Genomic DNA, 26,752 nt, shown 5'->3' with positions numbered 1-26,752 from the left:
GAAAGACCTGTCAGTTCACACAGTGAAGCAAGCGGCTCCCGCTGCTTGCTTCACTGTGGGCTATGGGAAGCTCTGATGCGGGCGCACGCTGATGCATCAGAGCTCCGCGGCCGGAAAGATCATCCGGCCGGTACTTAAGCACCGGCCGCGATGATCCGGGCACAGACTGGCCGTTCTGTTACGTAGTGTGAACATAGCCTTAAAGTGTACCCATCATTATTTAGTAGATGAGTAGATTGAGTTGGGGCTTCCATGCTCTCCTCTCCCAGCTCTGTGTCTATTAGATCTAGACAGCCCATAGACTTGCATTGGCACTCCTCAGTGTTACGAAGCAATGATTCAGCATTCTGGATCCTAGGGCAATCTTTCTGTGCCTGAAACATTACACAGCTTTCCTGGCTAGTTAAACTGTATATGTCCAGAGAGAAAATGCCAGGTTCTTACACCACCAACCTTACACCACCTCAGGTGTGAGACAACTGAGGAGAATGGTCCCTCCACCAGGAGATCTTTGATCACATCTGATCCAGATAAAGGCCTCCAGATAAAAGTTAATGCCCTCCTGGTTCAACCAGAAGACTCCTTTCTTCATAGTGTGGGCTATTCACTTCTGATAAAGGCAGAACAAAGGAAAATGGCCACAAAATAGACATGGCCGCACATCTCAATGCTTACGACTGACCATCAGCTTCTCGGCAACATTTACTACTAACATCAGGAGTTAGTTACATTTTGACCAAAAGGCATAGGCCCACACACCACGTCAATGGTCCTGATGAAGTGGGGATCCCTTACTTAAAAATAGTGCAGCCCCGCACGACGGCCACCAACTACTACAACAACTGCGCCATGGGAGCGAGCAGCCCAGTCGCCCAGCAGTGCCAATGCTGCTAGACACAGCCCCCCCTGGGCTCTGGGCCACGCCACCCACAGACATAGTGCTGCCACAGCAATGGCCACCACAATGGAGACTGATGCCACAAAAAAACAAGGAGAAGCAGATGGGAAAAACACCCATCATACCTTGTACTCTCAGCCAGTGAGACTGAGTAAGTGAGTAAGCCAGGCTCTGACCCTATATACATGGTCAGAGCGCTCAGCCAGGTACCGCTGCCCATTTTTTCTAGTAATTGGCGGGGTCTCAGCACCCAGATCCCAGACGATTCAAATTTTTGTCATGTGTCTACGACATGTCAGAAGTTTGTTTAAAGGTTTAGGAATACTTTAAAACCTTATGTTGACAACTTGTAGTTTAGTCCACCCTTTCCCCCTTTGTAACTCTCCATATTGTTTTTTAATCTATTTTCTCACTGTCAATTGAAAATGTCAGGTGATGCACCAGTAAGCAGCCCAAAATGATGCCAGTCCAAACTCATAGGAGCAAACACATGTCCATATGTCTATGCTTTATGGTAGTATTGTGCTTCCACCCAGAACCAATCCACAAGAGTCTATTCACAACAATACATCAATCACCCTGCTCCAATTTGGGGCTACTACTCATTTAAATCTTTTTATGTCATTGCACTGAGTCTGAGAATTGTAGAGTATGAATGACAATGCTCTCAGATTCCTGAGCGGTGCTAGGTATAGGTTGCTGTAACACGCATTGGTTCTAAAAGCCCTGAAGCAGGACGGGCTGGCTGGCAGAATCGTTCAGATGAGATGTTCCAGGTCTTGGCATTCAGAGGGCTGATGCATGCAAAGTTCAAATCTCCCTACCAACAGACCAAACAATACCGGGCCAGCTGAATGTGAAAGCTAATGAAATAATTCTCCAACTCTGCTTCTTACAACAATGCAGGCTGTGCATCAGCAGAGCTGGGTTTTCATCCGAGCTGTAATCCAGTATTATCGCTTTGCATCACGCTGGAACTATTTTGTAAATAGTCTTGGCACTATTCTCCCGTCCCTGTTCAGTATAAATGTAACCAGGAGCTGTAGGCCCTTTACTGGAACAAGCGGGTACTGGCATACGGGTAAGATCTGATTCATTCTTGGTTTTCCAAATAATAAGAATTCCCAAGTCAGAACATTTCTGTATATTATATGGGCATAATCCCTCTAAGAAAACCTACAGGCAAATAAATTAAATCAAGAAGCTAGTGGTAAAAGAAAAAAAGTTATACAGTAGACAATATAGATATTGCTATAAGTTTATATAAAACCCCTTTTTTTGGACACATTACTAGACCAGCAGTCAATTGATAATTTAGGTATAGCTGGAGTTCATACAGGGTGTTACTAAAATTATTTCAATTATGTAAGAATCATAATAGAGAAGGTCTATTGCTGTTTAGTTTAGTGTAGGTGAAGGTAATATTTGCATGCTGTTAAATAGAATAAATGCTTAATTTATTAGGAATATAGACTGATAGGGAGGACTGGGAGGCAGATTCACTGTATTGTATCTTTTATGTCAATTCTTTATTTATGTTGTAAACAAATGCAAAATATACAATTTATTTCCTGTTTCCATATTGTGTAGAGGGGCACAATGGTACTAAGTTTTTGAAGTCAGGATAACATAGTTGAATAACTCACTGAAAGCTTGAATGGATATGGGCATAGAAGGAAAAGGTGACCATAAGTCTGACCATTGTGTTATAGTGAAGATTTTTCCATTAATATTCTTATTTGATGAGTAACGTAGACTATAAGACATCTTTACGTTGCTGGTGGCAAGGAGTCACTGGCCGATTCTTGAAGCTTTACTAACAGTTTTGGACAGGAATCTTGCTTCCTTTAACAGAGAGATAAATTGGTAATTTATGTATTTTAAAAAAAAAATATTAATAAGTATTTTGAACTTCATTCCATAGCCACAAAAAGCTTAGCTATCAGTTGATGTATGACTAAGCAGTGGTCTATTTATTGCAGTTGTATGTAAGAATTGTCTAGAAAGCAATTATTTGTATTATATATATAGCTATGTCTCCTCTGATTGTGTATGTTTTCAGGAACAAAACATCAGCATAACAATGGCATCTGACCATCAGACACCAGCCACGAAACAACAGCAACTTAACTCAAAGGTATGTGCAGTAATCCTAGTACCCGCTATACATAACAGATTATAAATCTTATATTTTATTCTGTATATTCTTATGTGAATTTACTAAGATTGGATTTTTATTTGATGGTCATAAGTCACACTACCGCAGAGTAATATGCACATTTAGTGCATTATTGCATGTCCGTGCGCCAAATCCAACATACGCTTTCCACGTAGCTTCTTCCGGAGTTTTGCTACCTGGTCTGATATACTTTATTTCTTTGCTGCCTTGGTGTTTTTCTACAGTTTTGAGGCTTGCCTATAACAGGTATAGTTTACTAGGTGCCCATAGTTTCAGTGCAGAGTATCATAATATTGCTATGAGCGCTAAAGCTATACAGTGGTCCTGATTTACTATTGTCAATCTGACTGTTAACTATCAGGAATTGCGGCAACATTTTGACATTATGTGAGTGTGCCACAGTTTGTGCCAGAATTGAGCCAATCGTTCATGTAAGTACAAAACTTTAAGTTTTTTACATTAATAGACTGGCGCTGGTGTGGGAATGCTGGTGCCGTGTTTTTTTTAACCACTGCCCGGTTCCTGCGCACGGCGGTGGCCTATTCCCGGGCACCTGTCTGGCTTGAAGCACTGGAGTGTGACTAAACCCCTCCCTTCTGTCACGTGACTCCATTGATTCTAATGGAGCCACGTCACAGAGAGGAGGGGGGTTCCTCACACTGTGGGCTGGTGGCCCTGCCCCCAGTACTTCAAGCCGGGCTGGTGCCTGAAGCATAGTGCCAAACGTTAAAGGGTTAGTCTGGTGGGGGGGGGGTCATTTTTTCCCTGACATCGGGGAGTAGGTGGCTGAGGGAAACGATGTCCACTCACCTCCCCGATTCCAGCGGCGGGTCCCGCATCACGGTCTGACGTCTCAGGTCCGCTCAGCCAATCAGTGGCGGAGGCGGGATCTCTTTCAAGTCCGCTCAGATCCCGCCTCTGTCACTGACTGGCTAAGCAGACCTGAGACGTATCGTCTCAGGCCCGCGTCAGACACCAGAAAGCGGCCGGGCACCGGGGACCAGAGCGCCGCGATGCGGGACCCGCCGGAACCCACCCACTGGAACCGGGGAGGTGAGCGGACGTCGTTTCCCTCAACCACCTCCTCCCCGGTCCCAGGAAAAAAAATGCCCCCCCGCCGGAGTCCCCCTTTAATGTAAAAAACTTGAACCGATCTACCTGATGGTACATTCACTTTAAATTCACATTGTGCCATAATTACCTGTGTGCCAGAATTGTGCCAGATTGATAAATCATTTGGGAAACCCAATATCAGACAGGAGAAGCAAGTTCGGAAAACAAAACACTAAAAGTAAATCATAGCCAATGGAGGGCCTCCACCTGGTGTCCAAAAGGTCCACTCATTCTGGCCCAGGTAATGGGCAGTATAGGGCTTTAAGTACTCTACCAGACTGTAATATAGAGAGACGCTACTAGACAGCCAATCAGTCATACAGGTTTGTAACCAAAGGTCATTGTAGCTTTAGGGACCACTGTATAGGTCCTCGGGTAAGGTGACTAGAATACTATTTTCCTTTTTTTTTTTTTTAAATGATCTTTAATATGTGCCTGTGTGGTGTATGCAACAAGATTGCTAATAGAAACAGTTTTCATCATAGTGAATAATAAATCACAGACTCACCCTAGTAAATCTGCATATATACCTTATACAGGTTCCATCAGGGTCACACTTAAAGGAATTTAATCTGATTTAATTATAAAAATACAGCCTCCTAGAATTGCAAAATATTAAAGTAGAGCATACTCACTTCATCTGGTCAAGAACTGGCCCTCTGGTCCACTTTGGTGCCTCCAGTAACTTCCCCTGATGACGCACCCATCCAGGGGCGTAACTAGAAATAGCTGGGCCCTATAACAAACTTTTGATTGCCCCCCCAACTGACCACTAAGCCGTCAAGTGTAGTCATAACTGCATAACTGCAAGCACTTGTCAGGAATGCTTGCAGTTAAAGGGACATTTGATAAACCTGGAAGGTCTGCTCGGCCACTGGGTGCTGCAAATTATGACGACTCAAGGGGGCCCAGTGCATTGCAGGAGTGATCTGTGGGCCCCGTTGCAGCTGCTATGACTGCTACGGTGGTAGTTACGCCCCTGCACCCATTCTTCTGGTGATATTCCAAACACACTGCAGCCAATTACCGAGACGGCATTCTGTTCAGAACCTCATCAGCAGAGCAGGAAGAGAGAGTGTCACCAGGGTAATTATTGCCCGCAGGCCTAGGTCATCCTCAACGTTGGTTCTATATTAGGACCATACGGGGGTTTCTAGTGTCTAATTTGTAAGTAAATATGGCCAGGCTGGGATTAAAAAAAAGAAAAGAAATAACAACAGTTGCAGGCATTTAAAGGAGGTATGAACTCAATTTTTTATTTTTTGAGCCCTGCCTTAACAAATTTACAAAAAAATATCTATGTGTTACTCCATGCTGCCCCTTAACTGGTCATACACTTTAAATTTCACAGTCTGGCATGGGCCAATAGTCATGTGTTGTCTATGGGGAAAGAAGGGGTGAGATTGCTCTGGCTCCAGTTTATCTCTCCTAGAACAAAAGGGTTTGGCAGCAAAAATCCAGCACGCCCAACCCTTTTCTATACCAACATACACTTTAGGGAGTCAGCCTGACCTGCTGGTTTAGATTCAGTCATCTTTAGCATAAATTGTTCTCAGTGTACATTTATATATAATATGCCGGCCATGCGTCTGTGTCTTTACAGTAGCTGGAAGACTTGAATAGGTTCAGTGCTCCTGGCGTCATAATGATACATGAAGGTGGGAGTTCCCGCAGCTTCGTGCTTCGTAGCATCTGTGATCTACGTCTTCCACACATACTGTATCTCCCCGAAGACAAACGGTTGACTACATTGAAACTTAGCAAGTCATTGCTTCTTTTTGTGGTTCTTTGCCATCAGAGTACAGTCGGGACATACACATTAGACATTCAATGGTCAATCCTGATTTGTATATATTATGTATATTGCCAGCTAAACAGATCAAGGCATTTTACCATCTGGTTTTTATATTGTGTAAGTGCTTTTGCGATAAACCAATGTAGGTCCAAAACCTACACTACATTTAAATAACAAAAGGTTATGATTCAAAATATACTATATATATATATATATATATATATATATATATATATATATATATATATATACATACACATTTTTATTTTTTTTTTTATTTCAGAGTTTTTAGCAGTAATGAAGTTTCTGTATGTTTTTTAGGGTGCAGTTGTTTGGGATGTTTTATATATATGTGATTTTTTTTTTTTAGTATTTGTCTTACTTGCATTGGTTCCATTTCTCTCAATATTCAATATGAATGTTATGTGCTGATAAAAGCCCAGGAAATGATAATGAAATTGTCAAGCTTCATAGTTTACAAAGGAAACAGGAAGCTGGACTTGCCTCGTATACGATAACATGCAATATAAGATGCAGAAGATAATGCTCTGTGTGATCTCTATCATCGCAGTTAGATCATAGAAAATGTACAATATTTGCTTTCCATTTATTGCCATGTTTATTAACTGCTGATGATTATAGGGAGTAAGGAGGGAATATTTATATAAAAAATACTCTCCCCAAAACTGGATACTTCCTGATAACACACATAAAGAAAGATGAAGAAAGTAAAGCATGCCAAGTAGGGAAGGGGATCATTTTGGGATGGTGGTGGTGGTAGAGTTTCGGGGGTTGAGAACATAAGTGGAGAACATGCTAAATGCCTTTTCTGTTTTATACTTTACATTTCTTGATATGTTTCCATCATTTTCTGAGGTTTCCAGGTTTTCAGGCAACCTTCCCTGTGCAGAGCTTTGATCCCCTGCAAAAATGCTCGAGTTTCCTATTGACTTCAATGGGGTTCGTTACTCGAAACGAGCACCCGAGCATCGGGAAATATTCGCCTCGAGTATCGAGCACCCGAGCATTTTAGTACTCGCTCATCTCTATTACATAAGTGATCAGGATAATAGCTTTACATATTCTTATCTTAAATAGTAATTTCCACAAACTTTGCATAGATAAATAGTACAAGCAAATATAACAAACTTTGTAATATATCTTATCAGACAAAAAATACCTCCTTCTCCTGTTATCAAGTTTCCTCTTTCCCTGCTAGACTGTTATCCTCTCTGAAAATCAGCTGTTCAACAACTTTTGCTGGCTCAAAGCACAGTACAAGTCTATGGGGTGGCAGGAGCAAAATGCCATGTACAAGATAAATAATGGGCAGACTTAGTACTGCTCCTTACACACACGCTTATTGTAAAATTACAAATACGCCTTACCCATTACCACAAGGCAACTATAGAATTTATAAGATTTATAAGTGGTTGTTCACCAACTTTTTTTTTTCTTTCAAATCAGCTGGGGACAGAGATTTGTAATTAACTTGAGTCTTACAGTATGTATCAGCTGCTGTATGCTCTGCAGGAAGTGGTGTATTCTCTCCAGTCTGACATAGTACTCTCTGCTGACACCTCCCCTGCTCTCTAGACTGGAAAGAATACCACTTCAAAGACCTAAAGAAATGATCCCACATTTAGATGCCTAGTACTTATAGAAACAACTCATTCAAACAACTCATTCAAAAATTGTGGCCACCACAGAGTGATTTATTCTCCGCAGCTCCTAAGCAGCAGCTCTCTATTCTGGTTCATAGATCTGTTTTCAGATGAGGGGTCCTATTCTTTAAGGTCCATGTGTTTTAATAGGGCATATGGACAGAGGTTTTCTACATACAACAAATCCTTTAAGCATGCATAGCCATGCCTCGTGTGCCTCCACTCTCTGCTCAAAGAATGGACATGTCCATTCTTTGGGCGGAGATTGGAGGTGCACAGGAAAGGTAGAATTTCAAGCGGACTCCTCTTCAAATTTCCGCCTTTTTTGCTCTGTGTGTACAGGCCCTAAGGCTAAGTTCACACCCAGTAAAATAAAAGCTAAATTTGACCGTAATTTTGATTGAAATTAAAACAATGTGTAAACAGATGGGGAAAAAAGTCTGTATTTTGCAAAAGTAGGTGGTAAATAATCAGCATGTTCATTATTTGGACGTTCATAATCAATTATGGACATTAACCCTTTGAGGACCAGACCCAAAATGACCCAGTGGACCGCGCAAATTTTGATCTTTGCGCTTTCGTTTTTCCCTTCTCCCCTTCTAAGAGCTCCAGCACTTTCAGTTTTCTATCTACAAGGCCATGTAATGGCTTATTTGTTACAGGAATAGTTGTACTTTGTAATGGCGTCTTTCATTTTACCATAACATGTATGATGGAATCCCAAATATATTATTTATGAAGATATAAATTGGTGAAATCGTAAAAAAGAGTGCAATATGGTAACCTTTGGGGGGTTCCTGTGTCTACGTAATGCACTATATGGTAAAAGCAACATGATACCACGCGCTCCGGAGCGTGTTTCATAGCTCAGGACGTACCGGTACGTCCAGGGTCGTCTGGGGACTGACTTCCAGGACGTACCGGTACATCCTAGGTCGCCTAGGGGTTAAAGGACGACGTGTTTTTTTACCCAAACAATTAAAACACATAACCAAGTTATATAAGTTAATTATCCTTCTGCCCCTGCTGCTGACAGATTAAAGGTAACCATACAGGACATGAGAATGTTATTGCCAAATAGCAAACAATAATGTGAGAGCTGGCAGTTCCATTGTACTATTTGCTATCTGACTATAATATCCTACAAACAACAGGAAGTGCAACAGCAACCTACAGTTGCAAGTGCTTACAGTATATACTTCCCCCAGTGTACACAGGATAAAACCCCACCCTATAGATGAGAATCTTAGCAAATTATTTGATCAAACAAAGTGCACCATGTCACCACGTTAAGGTGTCCTCAGAGACTTCATTTTTTAAAAATATGTATAGAGCAGGTTTTTATCGTGTGTATGCCGGAGGGAGTATATATGGTAAGCACTTGCACCTGTAGGTCGCTGTTGCACTTTCTGTTTTTTGTCTGTACTTAAGCCACATGCAGTGTGCAACCTACAGTGTGAACAGAGGCATAGAGGTGCTGTCAGTTTTTGCTTTTTTTCTGACCATAATATCCTTATAAGGTAGATCGGCCCCCACTGTATTGTGATTATAATTCATATTGGTTCTGGATCTGCATCCTATGTGCCTGGACAGACTGTAATAATATATTACTTATACATAGACACAGTTATGGGTACAATACCATTACATTTAGGATTGTCTACTTTTTTTGTAATTAGTCTCATAATTTACACTCATTGACAAAAAAATATCTAAATAAATGAAATACTGAGATATGGTTGGACATTGAGGCATACGGGTTCCTTTTGGCTTCCTGTGTCCCATTTGCACACAGGTCTTACAGCTGGGGTTGTACATCCTCCACACTCATAGGTTGCCGAAACTGGCATCCCAGCTCGTCCCAAAAATGTTTGATTGGTGATAAATCTGGGCTCAATCCATCTATGTAAAGGGCCTTTTACATGATCCGATTATCGCTCAATAGGCCCATGTAAAAGTGACATCCACCATCTGATGAGCAGGAAGATGCCTGGTATCTTTATTGTGAGATTTTCACAATGTCTATAATATAGTAGAAACTTGTCCTAAATAATGTGTTGCTATCACTTTAACATTTTAATTAATCATTAATCATTCAAATTAATCATCTCTGCTCCTATTTCTGCATCTTGCATGATCCTATAAAACCCCTGAGGAAGCTGTCAGAGGACAATGATACATGTGGGGCTTCATTTCTGATACACAATACATGGACAGCAAGGGTAGGGAGGAACATAAAAAAACTTTACTCACCTCCCCCCATGCCTCCGAAGCACACTCTCACTGCTCTGGGACCCCCGCTGGGCTCCGAGATCCCCATCTCCAGTGACAACATGACTCAGCTGATAGATTGCCAGCTCAGCCAATCAGTGACTGGGGCCAGACAACGCTGCAGTCACTGATTGGTTGATGGGGCAATCCATCAGCTGGGTAGTTGTGATGTGACGCATTAAGGGCAATAACATTTGATTATTATGTTCCCCTTCCCTCCTGGGAAATTATAAAAATTACAGAATCTCTCTTTTAAAGGGAACCTATCAACCCTCGTGCCGTGGCAGAGCCTGGCCGACCCCCCAGTGGAGCACCATATACTTACCCTGTGCACGAAGTCCCGCTCCTGGACCCGCTCCCGTTGTCGAGATATCGCCATCGGAAGCCCAGTGTGCGCTCATCAGAGATTAGTCTGACGCTCATAGCGAATGAATGGAGCCATCATTCTTTATGAGCGTCGGACTCATCTCTGATCAGCGATATCTCGGCAACGGGAGCGGGTCCAGGAGCGGGACTTCGTGCACAGGGTAAGTATATGGTGCTCCACTGGGGGGTTCGGCCAGGCCCTGCCCCGGCAAAGGGGGGGGGGGGGGGTGAAAGGTCCTCTTTAAGTAGTAATACTCCAAATATTTGCAGGGTGTTTTTTTGTTTATGCACAGCAGCAGCACTTTATTTTAGAAGTTTTTTTTATATGCCTTGTGCTTCTAGTAGAGACCCTTATTATATATACAGGACTGTATATACAGCTAATGCTGCCCTAGGCACTCAGACTGAATGCACATCATTAAAGGAGAAGTCCGATGAAAATTTTTATTAAAGTAATGTATTGCTCCCGAAAAGTTATACAAATCCCCAATATACACTTATTATGGGAAATGCTTTTAAGGTGCTTTTTTTTCCCTGCACTTACTACTGGATAAAATCTTCACTTCATGGATAACATGGTGATGCCATTTCCTAGATAAAATGGTGATGTCACTTCCTAGATAACATGGTGATGTCACTTCCTGGATAACATGGTGATGTCCCGGCCCGACTCCCAGAGCTGTGCGGGCTGTGGCTGCTGGAGAGGATGATGGCAGAGGGATGCTTAGTGTCCCTCCAGAGCCCTGTGTCCCTCAGTGTCCCCTGCCATCATCCTCTCCAGCAGCCACAGCCCGCACAGCTCTGGGAGTCGGGTCGTGACATCACCATGTTATCCAGGAAGTAACATCACCATGTTATCCAGGAAGTAACATCACTATGTTATCCAGGAAGTGACATCACCATGTTATCCAGGAAGTGACATCACCATGTTATCCAGGAAGTGACATCACCATGTTATCCAGGAAGTAACATCACCATGGTATCCAGGAAGTGACATCACCATGTTATCCAGGCAGTGAGGACTTGATGCAGTAGTAAGTGCAGGGAAAAAAGCACTTTATAAGTATTTCCCGTAATAAGTGTATATTGGTGATTTGTATAACTTTAGGGGGGCAATACAATACTTTAATAAAAATTCTCGCTGGACTTATACATCAATATTTATACATTGGTTCTAAACAATATTTTTACTGTCTTTAGTTTTGCTATTATGTGTGATACCATAATATTATGCAATATGTTTCAGAAAAATGAATGAATAGCAATCCTGATGGACAATATAGACCTATGTTATGGGATTTTGTTGTTAATTTGTTTTTTTAATTTTCTAACGGATCATAATATATGCATAGTGTATTTTATCTGTGACTAGTGCATTTGTGTTGTCTTTCATTCTGGCTTCTAACTTACAGATTGTTATCTTTGAGCAAGAAAACTTCCAAGGCCGCTGCCATGAACTCAGTGGACCCTGTACTAATCTGAAAGAGGCTGGCATGGAGAAAGTTGGCTCAATTCTCGTGCACTCTGGACCGTATGTATCTGAAAAGAATTCAATAAGCCTAAAATCCTGTTGTGACCATTTTTTTTTACTGTCATTCACAGTGTCCCTCAAAATATTGGACTTAAAATTTGGATATTGAAAGTTAATATGACACTATAAGAGACTGCCCTTGTCAAGAGTAGCATAAGTCCAGTTCTGTGGGTCTACTTTAACAAACCATCCCTAAATTAATGTGCGGTTTGTCTAATAGCTAAAGGATATAGTGATAAGTGCTGCTGAATTTGTTGGCGCTATAAAATATATATTATTATTTTAGTGCACTGTAGCTTCGGAGCTTAAGAGTTTACTGTAGCCAGGAAGATCATGCTTTCCTCTCTTTCTTCCTATTGAGTTACAGCAGCAGTTACAGCAGTATATTGGTTTATAGAGTAACAGCCACTAGCCCTTTATGTGGCAGCCAGGTGGAGAATGGAGGTAGTAGGGGAAGAACACTTCCTACTCCTACTGTTGCTACTAGACAAAGAAGTAATACTAGCAATACTGTGCTATTGTCAGGCCAGGATTTATCATATGCTACTGCACCAACCTGGGGAAATGTGTGGCGTGAAGGCCTAGTATGAGGTGTAGTCCTTAAGTTGTCATTGTCTGGTTATGGTAAGGCTCATAAAATAACTAGCCAGGGTTATGGTAAGGCTCACAAATAACTAGCCAGAGACAGGGTTAAAGTGTACCTGTCATTAAAAGTTTCAAATTTAAATCAACAGTAGATGTGATATAAAGCATATTTGCAATTTATATTCATTATTTTTTTTGTTATCATGCTTTAAAAAAAGGTATACTTACTTGTATCCATTGTATTCAGGTCCAGTCTCCTGAAGGCAGCTTTTTAGTCTTGTGCTGGTTGAAAAAAAGAGACTAAACACATGAAGTCCCGGCCAGTACAAAGAGATGTGTCAATCAATCACATGACTGCCTTCTCTGTGAGTGCAGATGACCGGACTTCCTATATATAGTTTTTTTTTTTTTTTTTTTAGCCAGCACAAGACCAAAAATCTGCCTTCAGGAGACTAGACCTGGATACAAGTAAGTATGGCTTTGTTTTAAAGTATGAGAATTAAAATAATAATAATAATATTGGTATATGCAAACTAGCTTTATATCACACTTTAACTTGCAAAATGGTAATCTTTTACTTGTCAAATAGCAGGTTAAAACGTCCACTTTAAGAAGCATACATCACCTCCTCCCCGCTCCGGCTTGCTTCGGGGGTTCCCGTCGCCTGCTGGTCCGGCTCAGCCAATCAGTACTCTACCCCGCCACATCCACTGATTAGCTAAGCGGGACGTCCTGCCAAGAACCCCCAAAGCAAGCCGGATCGGGGAGGAGGTGATGTATGCTCCGGCCGCTGGGGGTTAACTTACATACATGCAGTTGCCCCTAGCAACCAATCAGATTCCATTCATTTTCAAAAGAATCTGTGAGGAATGAAAGGTGGAATCTGATTGGTTGCTAGGGGCAACTGAGGCAATTATACTTTACACCATGTTTGATAAATCTCCCGCTATTGCTCAGGCCCCTCAATCAATGGCCTCAGGGGCTGTGACATATTGTCTACAGAGCCATAAGCATTGCAGAGACTGGAGCTTCAGGATTCCAGGGACGATGGGGAAGCGAGGAAAGTAACTGAGATTTTTGTGTTTTTTTTTTTCTTAATCTACATATCTGTCAGCATAATATGTAAAATAAGGTCAGCCCAGACAACCCCTTTAATTTCTTGAGATTAGACAGTGAAGATGGGATTTGACATTCCCTACCGTCAGTTTTTCCAATAACATGTATGAGCTGTAAAACTCATTATCTCTAATATCAAGGTTAAACTTGTCCATCATTTACTGGAAGTCTCTTAATTTCCCATTAAATAACACATCTGAGATTTTACTAATTTCTTTATATTTTAATATATTCAGGATTTAATTTCATACGCCTCCTCCGTGTTACCGTTATAACGTAATGATGCAATATCAAGCATTCCCTCTTGTCCTGTAATTTTTTCAACCTTCGTCAAGACTTGGTTAATAGTTCTATGGAGGGAAGGCCTCCCAGAACTCCTGACTTTAATTGACCTGACTCAAAGGTTTCAAAGATGTTCTCAAATCTTACTTCCAACCATCACCCATCCCAACACAAACTGTAGCTGAAGTATATTCTAAAATCTGGTAAGGATAGACGCCCTCTTAGTAACATAGAGAACAACAGGATTCCTTAAGCTCAGGTAAAACATTCACGTTTATTAGAAAATTCTTAAAAGGAACTTCCAACGCGTTTCGAGCCAACTCGGCTCTTAATCATGCAATCTGAATATACAGTAGATCAAAGGGAAATATGCATCCTGTTGATTGCCAAATAAACTGGCTCTTATAAAGCCCTCTTAGTAATAAGCTAACATGTTCGTAAATGTTCGTACGAACATGACACTAATTGTTCATGTTTGCCAATCACAAACAATTTGTTAGATGATTGAAATGGTTATAAGGATCAATTTCGAACATATTAGAACATGCAAGCATTTGTCTTGCGATGTATGCAACTGAGTAAGTTTTCTCCCACCAATTTGAAAGAATGTGTGGGGAAGGAAGGGCACATCAGGTAATGTAGTAGCCATGTTTACTACTGGCATTACTGTGATTGGCTGTACGATTAGCAATTAGCGTCATTACATACGTTACGTACATGCTATAAAAATGCGACGCTAAGGGAAATTTCCTCACCGTTTTTTCAGATTCTTGTGCCGTTCGGTAGGGAAAGTGAAACGAGCAGGGACAGCGTCTGAATTTAGTTAGGCAGCAATATTCACAGTGATAGTTAGTCAGCTGATCGAGTAGGGTTGTAAAATTGTGTTTTAGAACATAACAGTCCTTTTTCAGGTTAATTTATGTATATATTTTTTTCATAATTTTTTTTTGTCTGGCTCTGCTGTGTGCCGGTGATTGCCAGTATACACGCACAGGCGCATTAAAGATACGCTAATGCTACGCCCCTCGTAATTGCTACGCTATTACGTATTTTATGCTTTGCACCTGATAATCTGTAGGCTATGCATAGACCAAAACGTACGCTTCTACTGTACGTTCGTTATTTGTTTGTGAATGTTCGGTGAACACAAACTGTTCATGATAATTTTTTTTGATGTTCATGTCCGGGATCCGAACCAAACATCGGGTTGTTTGCTCATCACTACTTCCTATGTTCTTTAGTGTTCACAGATATTTCTGTCTTATTCTGCTCTTTTATACTGTTATATTAAGCTATTTAATTCCTACAGCTTTTCTTTAAAAAAAAAATTATTTTTTTTTTGCATTTTATTTTAATACGTACATTTTTTAAAAAAACAATGTTTTGGAAAATGACAAAAATAGAGTGTGAAAAATTAATCAGCCATATTGAGCATAATGTATGTAAATTAATAGTTAAACTGACAGCATTGGTTAAATATCCATAAATGCGATAGATAATACATCTAGTTTTTGGACTAATGACATGATTTAGGCCCCCAGGCCCTCCAGGTGCAAGGCAACCATATGTGTGCATCACACCGAATTGGGTCAGTTGTGTGTATATTATTATCCAGAAAGAAATCCTTTTACGTTATCAGCTTACTGTAGATTACTTATAATCAGTATATAAGCAGCAAGCATTTGTGACATCATTCATGGGTTTAGTACTTGATACTAATTGCAGCTATGGATTATGGACTATTTATAGTTCACAACAGTTGCTTTTATTTTCAACATTTAAAGGGAAACTATCAACAAGCTTGTGCATACGGACCTGCCAATATCCAGTGGCGGACTGGCCCACCAGAGGACCGGAGGATTCTCTGATGGGCTCACTGCTTTAGAACCTGCACAAACACTGACTGACATGTTTGTCAAGCTGGTGCTTGATATTTTACAACCAATACACGGTACCACGTGATGACAGCTTGCCAATAGACCAGAAGCAATGACCTCTTCTCCGCACAGGAGGTGAAACATTTGCCAATCATGGATAAAAATGGTGAGGTGGGCTCAGAGGTGCGGTGCCAGTATTTCTGAATCATCCACACTTGTTGGCTATCCTCAATTCATGATGCCAAGAGCGTACCAAAATTAGATGATCAAAGGACAGACATCTGACAGAGGATCAAAGAGAAGCAAGCCATGCATCGTCAAGAGGAGAGTGTCAACCGACATGTTTGTTAGCTCAGCCACCACATACCACAGTGGAGCAACTGACCCAGCAGTGCAACAGGAGGCAAGCAAGACAATTTCCCATATAAACCATGCAACAGACATTGGATGCATTGGTGTTTTTATTAGGCAAATACCATGTGAGGGCCTTGCATCATCACAAACAACTCTTTGCATGGGCCAAGAAAAGGCATCAATAGACCTTGTACACATGGTAGGAGGTCATTTGGAGTGACAAGTCCCATTTTCTGCTGAACCATATGGATGGCTGGGACTACATCTGGTGTAAACAACATAAAGTCATATCCTGTGGGGTTCAATATGCTGCTGGAGGTGCTGTCATGGTCTGGAAAGTACGTTCCTGATATGCCTTAGAAACATTGGCTGTGATACCACATTCATGAATGTTTAACGCTATAAGGACCTGTTAGGTGACGTCAGCACCTTTATCTTTAGAAGGTCTTTCCCAAATACAGTGCAATCTTTCAATTAAACAGTGCTTACTGTCATCGGGCTCAGATCACAAAGGATTAGTTGGAAGAACATGGCAATGAATTTTCTCCACTGCCTCGACCCCCAATCGGACTGTAAACCCAATAAATGTGGTTGTGAATATGCTGGGATGGTTAGTGTAATCTGCTTCCACTCCTCTTAAATGTGCAATTGATGGAGCAGCTTCAACAGGAATGGATCAAGTATGGAGGACATCCTTGTGCAAACTGTTCCTTATGTCCGCAAGCAGAAAAATGGACAAGCCTGTTATTGAATAGGTGTTCCTAATAACCTGGAGTATTCCTTTAACGTAAAAAGTGTATCTGTCATTACAAACTATGCATGTATTGAGGGTACAAGCTGATATAAACTGAAATATATCTTATCAAAGAAAAATGTTCTTCACTTTCTTCACTTCAGTTTCATAGCCTTTTCCAACCAGTACAGAAGATACTATTTGCTCTGCCTTTTTCTTTTTCTATTGCCCATAGAATCCTATCGAGAGGGTAGAAGGGGTAGGGAACTGGAGTGAGAGAGACACTGCTGGCTTACTATCTCACCAGAGAATTTAATTCCAAGCTTGCACTGCTCATTACTCCTCTGTAATGTCCTCCATGCCTCTTGTAGTTTTGAGGATTTGTTAAAAGGAGGTAGGAAAGAAGGATCTTTCATTTTCTGATTGTTTGTAGTATAGAAAAGCCATCAAAGAGCTCTGTCTCCACCCACACTAGAGAAGAGCTTAGTAAAAGCTAACACTAAGGGTGTTTCCACACTGTATTAAGAAATGTCTAGAAGGCTAGAATGGCTATTATTTTGCATAAAAAACATTGCAGAAAAATAGCCCAAAGTTGTCCTTTTAAAATTCAAGTCCGAACACTTGGTCTGAAGATAATCGTTGCTATATTAGTTATTAAACCAGGTTTCCTTCCTTGGTAAGGCTACTCAAACCCTTCTCTTTGGTTTGTCAATGGAACACATGAGGTTGCGTTAAATCCAGATCTCTTATTTCGTCAATGCCGTAGAGAGAGTAAAATAGTTTTACTACAGCGTGTATGTGATGAGGGTTCTTATATTGTTTGCTAGAAGGTCATAGGTTACCCTTTGTTTTTCTCATGTCATGCATCCATATATGCGTCTAGTTTGTGTTCTATGTATTTTCTATTGTTTATATAGGCCAATGTATTGTAATGGTCAGGGGCCAGTGAGGATATTTTTATATGGGTAAAACATAACCTTTATGTAAATAAAGCCATTCAGTGTACTAGGGGTGTTCCTTTACTCCATAGCGCACTGATCCACCCCCACTGGCCCCTGCAGAACGCCTCCTAATGAATATTCATCCAGCCCTCTGCAGTGACATCACACTTGGCTGCTGTTCGCTACAAAGGGCGAGATGAATATTTATTAGTAGGCCTTCTGCAGGAGGCGGCGGGTGGACGAGTCAGTCTCACTGTCCCCAGCCCTATCAGGATCGATTAATCTGCTGATAGATTCCCTTTAAAGCATTTGCAAGAAAATTCATTCCCTTCACTTCTGGTCAAGATAGAGACTCATAGTTCAATTTCCATAATAGAAACTAGCATACACACTATGGAAATTTCACATAAAATCGTATTTTTAGGCAAATATTAAAACTCCATAGAGATATTGCATAGTAAACTAAGCATGTGGTCTATCCATATGTGTATTGTCGTTAATACAAAAAAATCTATTTATCCTATACAAACAGTCAGGAGAACAGCTACATGCTGCTGTAATAAGGGTTATAAGGCAGCGGCACCAGATATTATTTCCTATTATGCTTCTCTTGATCTTAGAACATATTCAGCAAAGCTGATTTTTCTTTTAGGTTTTTTTTTTATTTAAAAAAAATGCAGCCTACGTTTTCCTTTTGTTTTATAGCTGGGTAGGATATGAACAACAAAACTGCAAGGGAGAACAATTTGTCTTCGAGAAAGGAGAATACCCCCGCTGGGACTCCTGGACAAATAGCCGAAGAAGCGACAGCATCTCTTCCCTCAGACCAATCAAAGTGGTAAGAAAACAAGGCAGCCTAAAGATGCTATGAGCTGTACTATTGCTTTTCTGTGCAATACTGTGTACTCCGAGAGTCAATCAATCCAGGTGTTTGGTGCTTCTGTTAAGAGGAATATGTCACAAGAAAATGACCTATAGTTTAAATCAAATATTTATGTGAAACATACGTTTTCTTTCTAAATTTTCAGTTAACTTTTTTTATAGTATAAATATTATGAAGTTTTAGTTCTCACCACTATTACATGGTCCGATCTGCTAGATCAGCACTCGTTTACAGAACCTATTAAACAGCTTGATGATTGTGCAGCAAGGGCTGTATATATCGTTAGTGATGTCTGTGCAGCCCTTGCTGTATATAGAAAGTAATAATGTACATACTTACCTCTTCATGCTCCCTGGTGTCCTCCTGCCTGTTTCCCACTCACCGCAGCCGCTGTTGGAACTTCTAAACCCGTCTCTGAAGTGACAGGCCACTCAGCAAATCACTGGCTAAGATGGGACAGGGCCGCAGTCAGTGATTGGCTGAATGGCCTGTCACTTGACAGACAGCTTCAGAAGCTTCAGTGGCGGTTGTGGTGAGCAGGGAAAAGCCAGGAGGATATGGGGAGTGTGGACATGTAAGTATAATCTTTTTTATTTTACTTTACAGTGTCATCTGCCATCGGCTGCGCATCAATATTACATATAGTGATGAGTGTCTGGAAGACGATGATTTTTGAAAACAACAATGACCGGCTCTTTGGCTTATTGTTGTATTTATTACATGGAGCGATATTTGCCTGAATCGGCTTGATAATTGCTTTGTGTAATAGGACCCTTAGTCTAAACGCCCTATTAAACTGAATAATTATTGGCCGATAACCAACCGTTCAAACTGACAATCGTTTAGTGTAATAGCGCACATTGAAAAGCAACGGCATGCATGAGGTTGGCTGATCGTGGTCTTTAAACATGTTGCAAGATCACAATGTGTGCAGCGATGGTTTGCTGGGCATCACTTCATGTAATAGACAGAGGCAGCAGACCGCCACTGACTTCTATGGGCAACCCAAGCAATCTAAGGATCGTTCATGCAGCCCCTCCTGCTGCTCCCCGCTCGCTCTCAGTGTGCACAGTGCAGCACTCAGGGAATGAGAAGGAAGCGAGTGCTGAGCTGACTGGTCGGGCCGTGTAATACAGCCTATATAGGCTGCATTCCCACTACGTATATTTCAGTCAGTCAGTATATTTCAGTCAGTATTGCAACCAAAACCAGGAGTGGGTTAAAAACACAGAAAGGATCTGTTCACACAATGTTGAAATTGAGTGGATGGCCGTCATTTAATGGCAAATATTTGCTGTTATTTTAGAACAACGGCTGTTATATTGAAATAATGGCCGTTATTTACTGTTATATGGCGGCCATCCACTCAATTTCAACATTGTGTGAACAGATCCTTTCTGTGTTTTTAATCCACTCCTGGTTTTGGTTGCAATACTGACTGAAATATACTGACTGAAATATACATATACTGACTGAAATATATGAAGTGTGAACGCAGCCTTAAATTAAGCTCAGACTTCCTGTTCTGTCTGTGGAGTTAAGGAGTTCACTTCTGTAAAGTGGTCTACTCTGCATTAAAAGGTGACACCAGTAAATAGATCAGTATAAGACAATAGCAGATCCCTGTGGAATTATCTCTTCAAAGGCCACAGAGTACACAATGTACATTTCAATGTGACAGGTCCTGTCTATTGTCGTCTATATCCATGGAGTTTGCTGTAAAGCATATCACTTAATTATGTTAAAAACAGCTCAGGCAAAATAGCTGCCCCCATTACAAAGTACACTGGGGGTGGCCCGGCCCGCCTTCAGTGCTTCACCCCCGGCTGGTGCCCGGCAATAGAACGGCGCCCTATGCAGGAATCGGGCCCCGTTTCAAAAAAAGAACTGCGGCACCAGCTTTCCTGCGCATGTGTATTCATGTGCAATGCTTAAAGCGAATGTACTGATGATCGATTGTGTCTATGTGTTTAGTTGGAGTTGTGGAATAACAATGCAGTTTGCATGAAATGTAATGGGATGTCTTAATATTGCCAAACCTCAGAGAAAATCTCTGTGTAATTACTATCTCTGCTATACAGGTTATCTTTACAAGTAGATATAAACATCCCTATTGCTCCTGCTATCTCAATGGGACCCATGAGCAGGGTGTTGTTAGAACCATCCATAATAATAGCCCGTTGTGGTGACCAGCAATGCAATAAGCATAAACTCACTTGTTTCTATAGCTACCAAGGAGGAAGAAGTTGCGGCACTACCATCAGGGAATGGTTTCAGATACCTTTTCTCTCCATTATAGTCAGGGAAAGAAATAAACCAGCCCTGCTGTTATCTTTATCCATGACTATAATGGAGATTAATGGATTCATAATATGGTGTCTATAAAATTCTTTAGATTAATGCTATATATCTGTGCGCCTGTTTCATGGGTAATTTTGTTCTCATGGATTACTGCAGAAAAACTATTGTAAGGGCCCCATAACACGGAACAATAATCGTCCGAATCAGGTAAATTAGGCCAATTATTGCTCAGTGTAATAGAGACAGTGATCATTGGTCGATCATGTCTTTAGGTCTGACCTAAAATCATTGGCTGCTAATAGTGGATCTCTACATGTAATAGCAATTAACGGCTGCTCAGCCAATCACTGGCCACTGCGGTCCGGCCTGTGATTGGCTGAGTGGCCTGTCAGCTTAGACAGGCTGTTCTGAAGCTGCAGCCATAGCGGTGGGAGTGAAAGCAGAGGGCAGGAGAAGACCAGGAGCATTGAGAGGTAATGTATAACAGAAATAGCAAACAGAGGGAACAGAAGATACGCTAGCATGCATTACAAAGAAGACTAATAGCTTGCAAAGGGTTAACAGATTGAGGAAGTATATATAGGATATCAGGGGTCTGGTCCCGAACATGATTGGAACAGAGGTCCAGAATCCAGCAAGAGTGAGTGAAAAGAGATGTCAATTACCTAGGCAAAACAGAGGTTAACTTTAAAGTGGCCAGAAGGAACTCAACAGGGAACAGACAGGTGTGGCAGATAAATCAATCAGCAGAGCATAAGGAATAGGAAAGTGTTCAGACAGAGCTCAGCCAAATGCAAAAACATATAATTCAAACACAAACTATAACTACAGGTGCAGTCTTGGCTGCCAAGGGCAGCATCGAGCTCCAAACAAGCAAAGGCGTGACAGTCTATGGCTTCATAATAAATCTTTTTATTATTTTTAGTCTAAAAACATATAATGTAGAGAATGCAGATTGTATAGGGGTTGTCAGTTATTTTTTTTCTTTAAGAAAATGTGCAAAGACAGGTGGTAAATATAAAAAAGTTATACTTACCTTCCTTGCTGCCACTACTGCTATTATGGAGCTCTGGTCCTGATGCACAGGATTAGAATCGGCATTGCCTGCTCAGCCAATGAGTGGCTGAGGTTTTGCACGGATGTGGCCACTGAGTGGGCAGTGCCTCGTGCCGACTCTCAAAATGGCTGTGCATTGAAACTGGAGCTCAGTGATAGTGGTGGTGGAGGAGGAGTGAAAAAAAGTTTAGTACAAGGCAGAAATATTAAATAAGTTATGTTATAGATTTTATAAAGCCCTTTTTCTTAAAAAATATCCACTAGAGTACGGTGTTTTATTGTATGAATACTTACCTTTATAGCCTTCTTTATATCCAGTATCTTCAATCCATTTATCTTTGTATTTGTTGTCTGGTTACTGGGTTAGAGGACTTCTAGCTCTAATGATTTTACATTTATATGGTAGTCTATTATTTCTTATAATGGCGTGTCCCATAGAGGAGACAATGCTTCTATTGCTTATCTTACATATAGCTCTGTGTATTCATTCATCCACTAGCCTGCAAACCGAGCAATAGAACAAAAGTACAATTATCTAGTCTTTCCAATTGCTCTTTGTTATGTTCCAGGCTAAAATGACCAGTGTGTTGATAGAACCATGCGTACCTTGTGGTATATCATGTACTGACTGGTGACTTTGTGGCAGCCTGTTAATATTGTGTTCTTCAGAGGATGCTTTTTAGGCATCTGAGTTTGTGCAGGAAGAAAAAACACTGACTGGGATAGGAACCTGTAAAAATTGTATCCTTTCAAAAGCCCAAATACCTTTAGCCCATAGAAACTTTATGTCCTGACTGGGAGCAGATGCTTTAACATTCAGAGATGTCAAGTGGAATTAAAGCACTTTTATAATCCTTAAAAACATAATAAAAAAACATAATAATAATAATAATAATACATGCATATAGCAAAATAAGGGAGAAAAAAAAACTCACACTCTCTTTCTGATATTTTTATATTTGCTATCTGTAAAGCAGCATATAAATTTCACAATGTGGCATACAAAGGGGGGGCAAAAAAGTCAATTGAAAAAAACCCTGAAAATTCATTATACATCATGCAACAATTTTGTATATTTGAAACTGGCATAAAGGAGAAAGTGCAAACATGAAACAAGGTATAGAAAAGTCGCAAATGATACATTTCCCAATCTTTAAACCACTGACAAATGATCACAGATTTTGATGTACTTTCCCTTTACTAAGTGATCTTCCATACTTAGTATACATACTCATTCCAACGGAAAATGCATGTTTTAGAATGGTTGTAATGTACTTTAATGGGGAAAGTCAGATGATTACATTTTACAGCTTCACAAATAACATTGATTTGCATGTATTGATGATCAGTAGAAATGAGCGAACTTTGAACTGGAGAAAAGTTCGTCCGAACCCAACCTTAAACGAATAACACTAAAATATCTAAAGGATTGCAGGTATTTAGCTGTTTTATTGTGGTTCAGCACGATGGCTCATCAATATTCACCTGTTCACGACCCCCCCAGTGTCCCCTGCCGATCGCAGGATGAAAGTGACAGCCCCATCAGCCAATCACTGGCCCCGGCATTGTTGCGCCACAGCCATTGATTGGCTGAGTGAGCTGTCACTCTTGTCTTGGGAGTGAAAGCCTGCTTAGCCAATTACTGACCATGGTACTTTCCAGTCTCAGTTAGTGATTGGCTGAGCAGGCTGGAGGCAGGTGCGATGGGGGGGGGGGGGGTCAGCGGAGAGGCACAGAAGTACACCGGGGGAGCTTGGACAGGTAAGCATAGGTTCTTTTTTTTATGTGTATTCAAACTTGTGCAACTTTTGGCAATGTTTGTAATAGATCTCAATTTGTGAATTTTGGCTCGTTCTAATTTCTAATGATCGGCAAAATTCATATTTTTTTTTGGATCATTGGATCATTTAGAACTTTTTTACACTGGGACATTTTTAATGCTGTAAGGAAAGATTCATATTGTAATGATACTCATACTGTAAGCAGGCCCTCAGGCTGATTTCTCACAAAGGTTTTCATGGCATTTTTAATGGAATTTTTTTTTTATGGTGATCAAGTACATATTCTTGTAGTGAAGCATGTCCATTGTTTTCTCTCTGTTTGTTGTGATATTTTATTGTTTCTGAAAAAAATATTTTAATTTTACTACAAGCATTGTCTTATGGATTCTAAATGATCATTTCCAGGATAGCCAGGAACATAAGATTGTCTTATATGAGAACCCAAACTTCACTGGGAAGAAGATTGAAATCATTGATGATGATGTCCCAAGTTTTCATGCTCATGGCTACCAGGAAAAAGTGTCTTCTGTGAGAGTACAAAGTGGAACGTAAGTTAGCCATGGTCAGCCCCATGTTACACTCTCTAACGAAAACTAAATTGGACTTTCTTTTTATGAACAAAAATTAGAGCAGAAGGGAAATGTACAGTCTCTTCACAGCTGTTTCAATCCAGTCGTGCAACATATGTCGTGTATTTGGCCTCTAGGGACCATCTGAACATCAGAGATAAGTATTTAGCATAGGGTACAGCAGTGGATCAAACAGAACAGACTTGTATGCAATGTGTTCATCTGAAATAATGCATGGGATAAAATAATACTGTCAATGTAGTTTCAGCTCTTACACAAGGAACTGTTAAAGCATTCTTATACTGTGTTAGTGGAAAACATGCTATATTTGCACAGAACAGAGTTTAACAATTGAGGGTAATTTTCAAATATAAGAGGTAATTTATTATGGGAATTATGACAGATTTAAAGGAGAAATTCTGCCGTTTTTAAAATCTAGCAGCCAGCAGGGGCAGGGGGGGATTTGATCAGGAGTAGGAACTTACCTCTCCCCGTGGTGAGTAGCTGGACTGCTGGAAGGCATTTTCCCTTGAGGTTTGATGGCGTCATGACTAGAGATGATCGAACCTCAGGATTTTTCAGGTTCGATCGAACTCGAATGTTCTCAAACCTGCAGCATTTGATTCCCGATGCCTTCCCAGTCCGTGGAGAAGGAAGAGACAGCCCCAGAACCGCCTGGAATTCCGGGATACAGTCTAGGTAATAGGCTGTATCCCGGAATTCCAGGCGGTACTCAGGCTGTCTCCTCCCTTCCCACGGACCGGGAAGGCATCAGGAATCAAATGCTGCAGGTTCAAGAATGTTTGAATTCGATCAAACCTGCAAAATCCCGAGGTTCGATTATCCCTAGTCATTACTTGGGGGAAAAGGCCTGTCCAGGCCGCTCAGCCAATAAGTGACTGAAGCAGTGTCCTGTCCCAGTCACTGACTCGCTGAGTGGCCAGTCAATCAGTGTCAGCGCTGGAAATCCCGGTGGGGGTCCTGCGGCCTGTGCCACCGCTCACCCCGTGGGTACAGAAAGAGATATATTCTTTCTACTCATCAAATTACCCCCCCCCCCCCCCCTCCCGCTGGCTGCCAGACATTAAATGTTCTCTTCTGCATATTTTCGAATTTCTTATGCTGACAAAAGGGAAGGCTAAATGCTACCAGTAATAAGGGGCTCTCCGAGAAGTGACACCTTCAGTCTTAGAAAAAACATGGCTGCTTTCTTCTATAAACAACACCCCCTTTTCATCAGTTTGGATGTGTTCTATTCTGAATAGGGATAATTTGCAATATCACATACAACCTGGGGACAGGGGTAGGGCTGTTTTTGCAAGAAAGTATCTGTGTTTTTCTAATCCCGGATAACCCCTTCAAAGAAGTTGTACCATTTTGGTCCATGATTACCATGAAGATGACTGATTTTCTGTATACAGCTTTCTAATATGTTGAAAATGTCTTTACAGATGGGTTGGCTATCAGTACCCAGGTTACAGAGGTTACCAGTACCTGTTTGAGAAGGGGGATTATAAAGACAGCTCAGATTTTGGCGCCCAGCACCCCCAGATCCAGTCTGTGAGGCGCATCCGTGATATGCAGTGGCACCAGAGGGGAGCCTTCCACCCTATCAGTTAAAAAGAAACACTTCTTCTATCTAGAGTCACTGACAGGAAAGAGATACCGAAAGGCTTTTACATGATCTGCTGCTTTTTTCCCCATGGCACGGTTAACCCGCCTGCCACTGTGTGACTAAACCTGCTGAAGCAATTTAATAAAAGCTTTGAGTTCCAAACTCCTGCTGACTTCATGTTTGTTCACGTTCCGCCAGTAACTAGAATGTTCAGATGAAAACAGCTGATCCACTGGATTATTATGGAAACCAGTTTAGTATTTAACCCGTTTATGACCAAAGGTCAACGATGAACGGATGTCCAGGTCACACTGAAGAAGAGTTCCTCCTCACCTTCTAAGAGTCATAACGCTTTTATTTTACCACCTACAGGGCTGGTTGGGGGGCTTATTTTTGCGCCATGATCTATAGTTTATATGGGTACCATGTTGGTGCGAATGGAAATGTTATCTAATATTTTTATTCATTTTTTTCTGATATATATTTAAAAAAAAAAAATCAGCAATGCTGGTGTTTTTTCCCCTATCTTTTTTCTCCTCTCTTGTTATATTTTAATAAATCGGACAATTCCATATTCTACAATACCAAATATGTTTAGAATTATAATTTTTTTCATATATTTTTATTTGTAGAATAAGAAAGGGGTTCTTATATAAAAACTTATATAAGCAATCATTAGATTGCTTATACTGATCAATGCTATGTGCCTGAGGAAGATCTATAAGACGATTGCTGACTTGACAAGATGGAGGTAAGTATTATTCCTCCGCCTGTCAGGGAAAGTGATTGGTCACTGACTTCCTAAAATGTTGTGATTACTATGGATAAATCCCCCTCACAAT

The 26,752-nt window shown here is 40.9% G+C and overlaps 1 protein-coding gene across 1 annotated transcript; it reads left to right on the top strand.

Annotated features, from left to right (window-relative positions):
* The first annotated feature begins 1,851 nt into the window (after positions 1-1,851).
* CRYBB2 (crystallin beta B2) lies at positions 1,852-26,072 on the top strand. The gene is made up of 6 exons (XM_069964105.1): positions 1,852-1,979; positions 2,961-3,035; positions 11,699-11,817; positions 18,411-18,543; positions 24,132-24,274; positions 25,747-26,072. Exons 2-6 carry the CDS (start codon positions 2,982-2,984, stop codon positions 25,913-25,915), a joined length of 618 nt encoding a protein of 205 aa, XP_069820206.1. The 5' UTR covers positions 1,852-1,979; positions 2,961-2,981; the 3' UTR covers positions 25,916-26,072.
* The last annotated feature ends 680 nt before the right edge of the window (positions 26,073-26,752 follow it).

Source organism: Dendropsophus ebraccatus, chromosome 3, assembly GCF_027789765.1.
Source record: "Dendropsophus ebraccatus isolate aDenEbr1 chromosome 3, aDenEbr1.pat, whole genome shotgun sequence".
NCBI lineage: Eukaryota > Metazoa > Chordata > Amphibia > Anura > Hylidae > Dendropsophus > Dendropsophus ebraccatus.
This window is presented reverse-complemented; position numbering and strand designations above follow the sequence as displayed.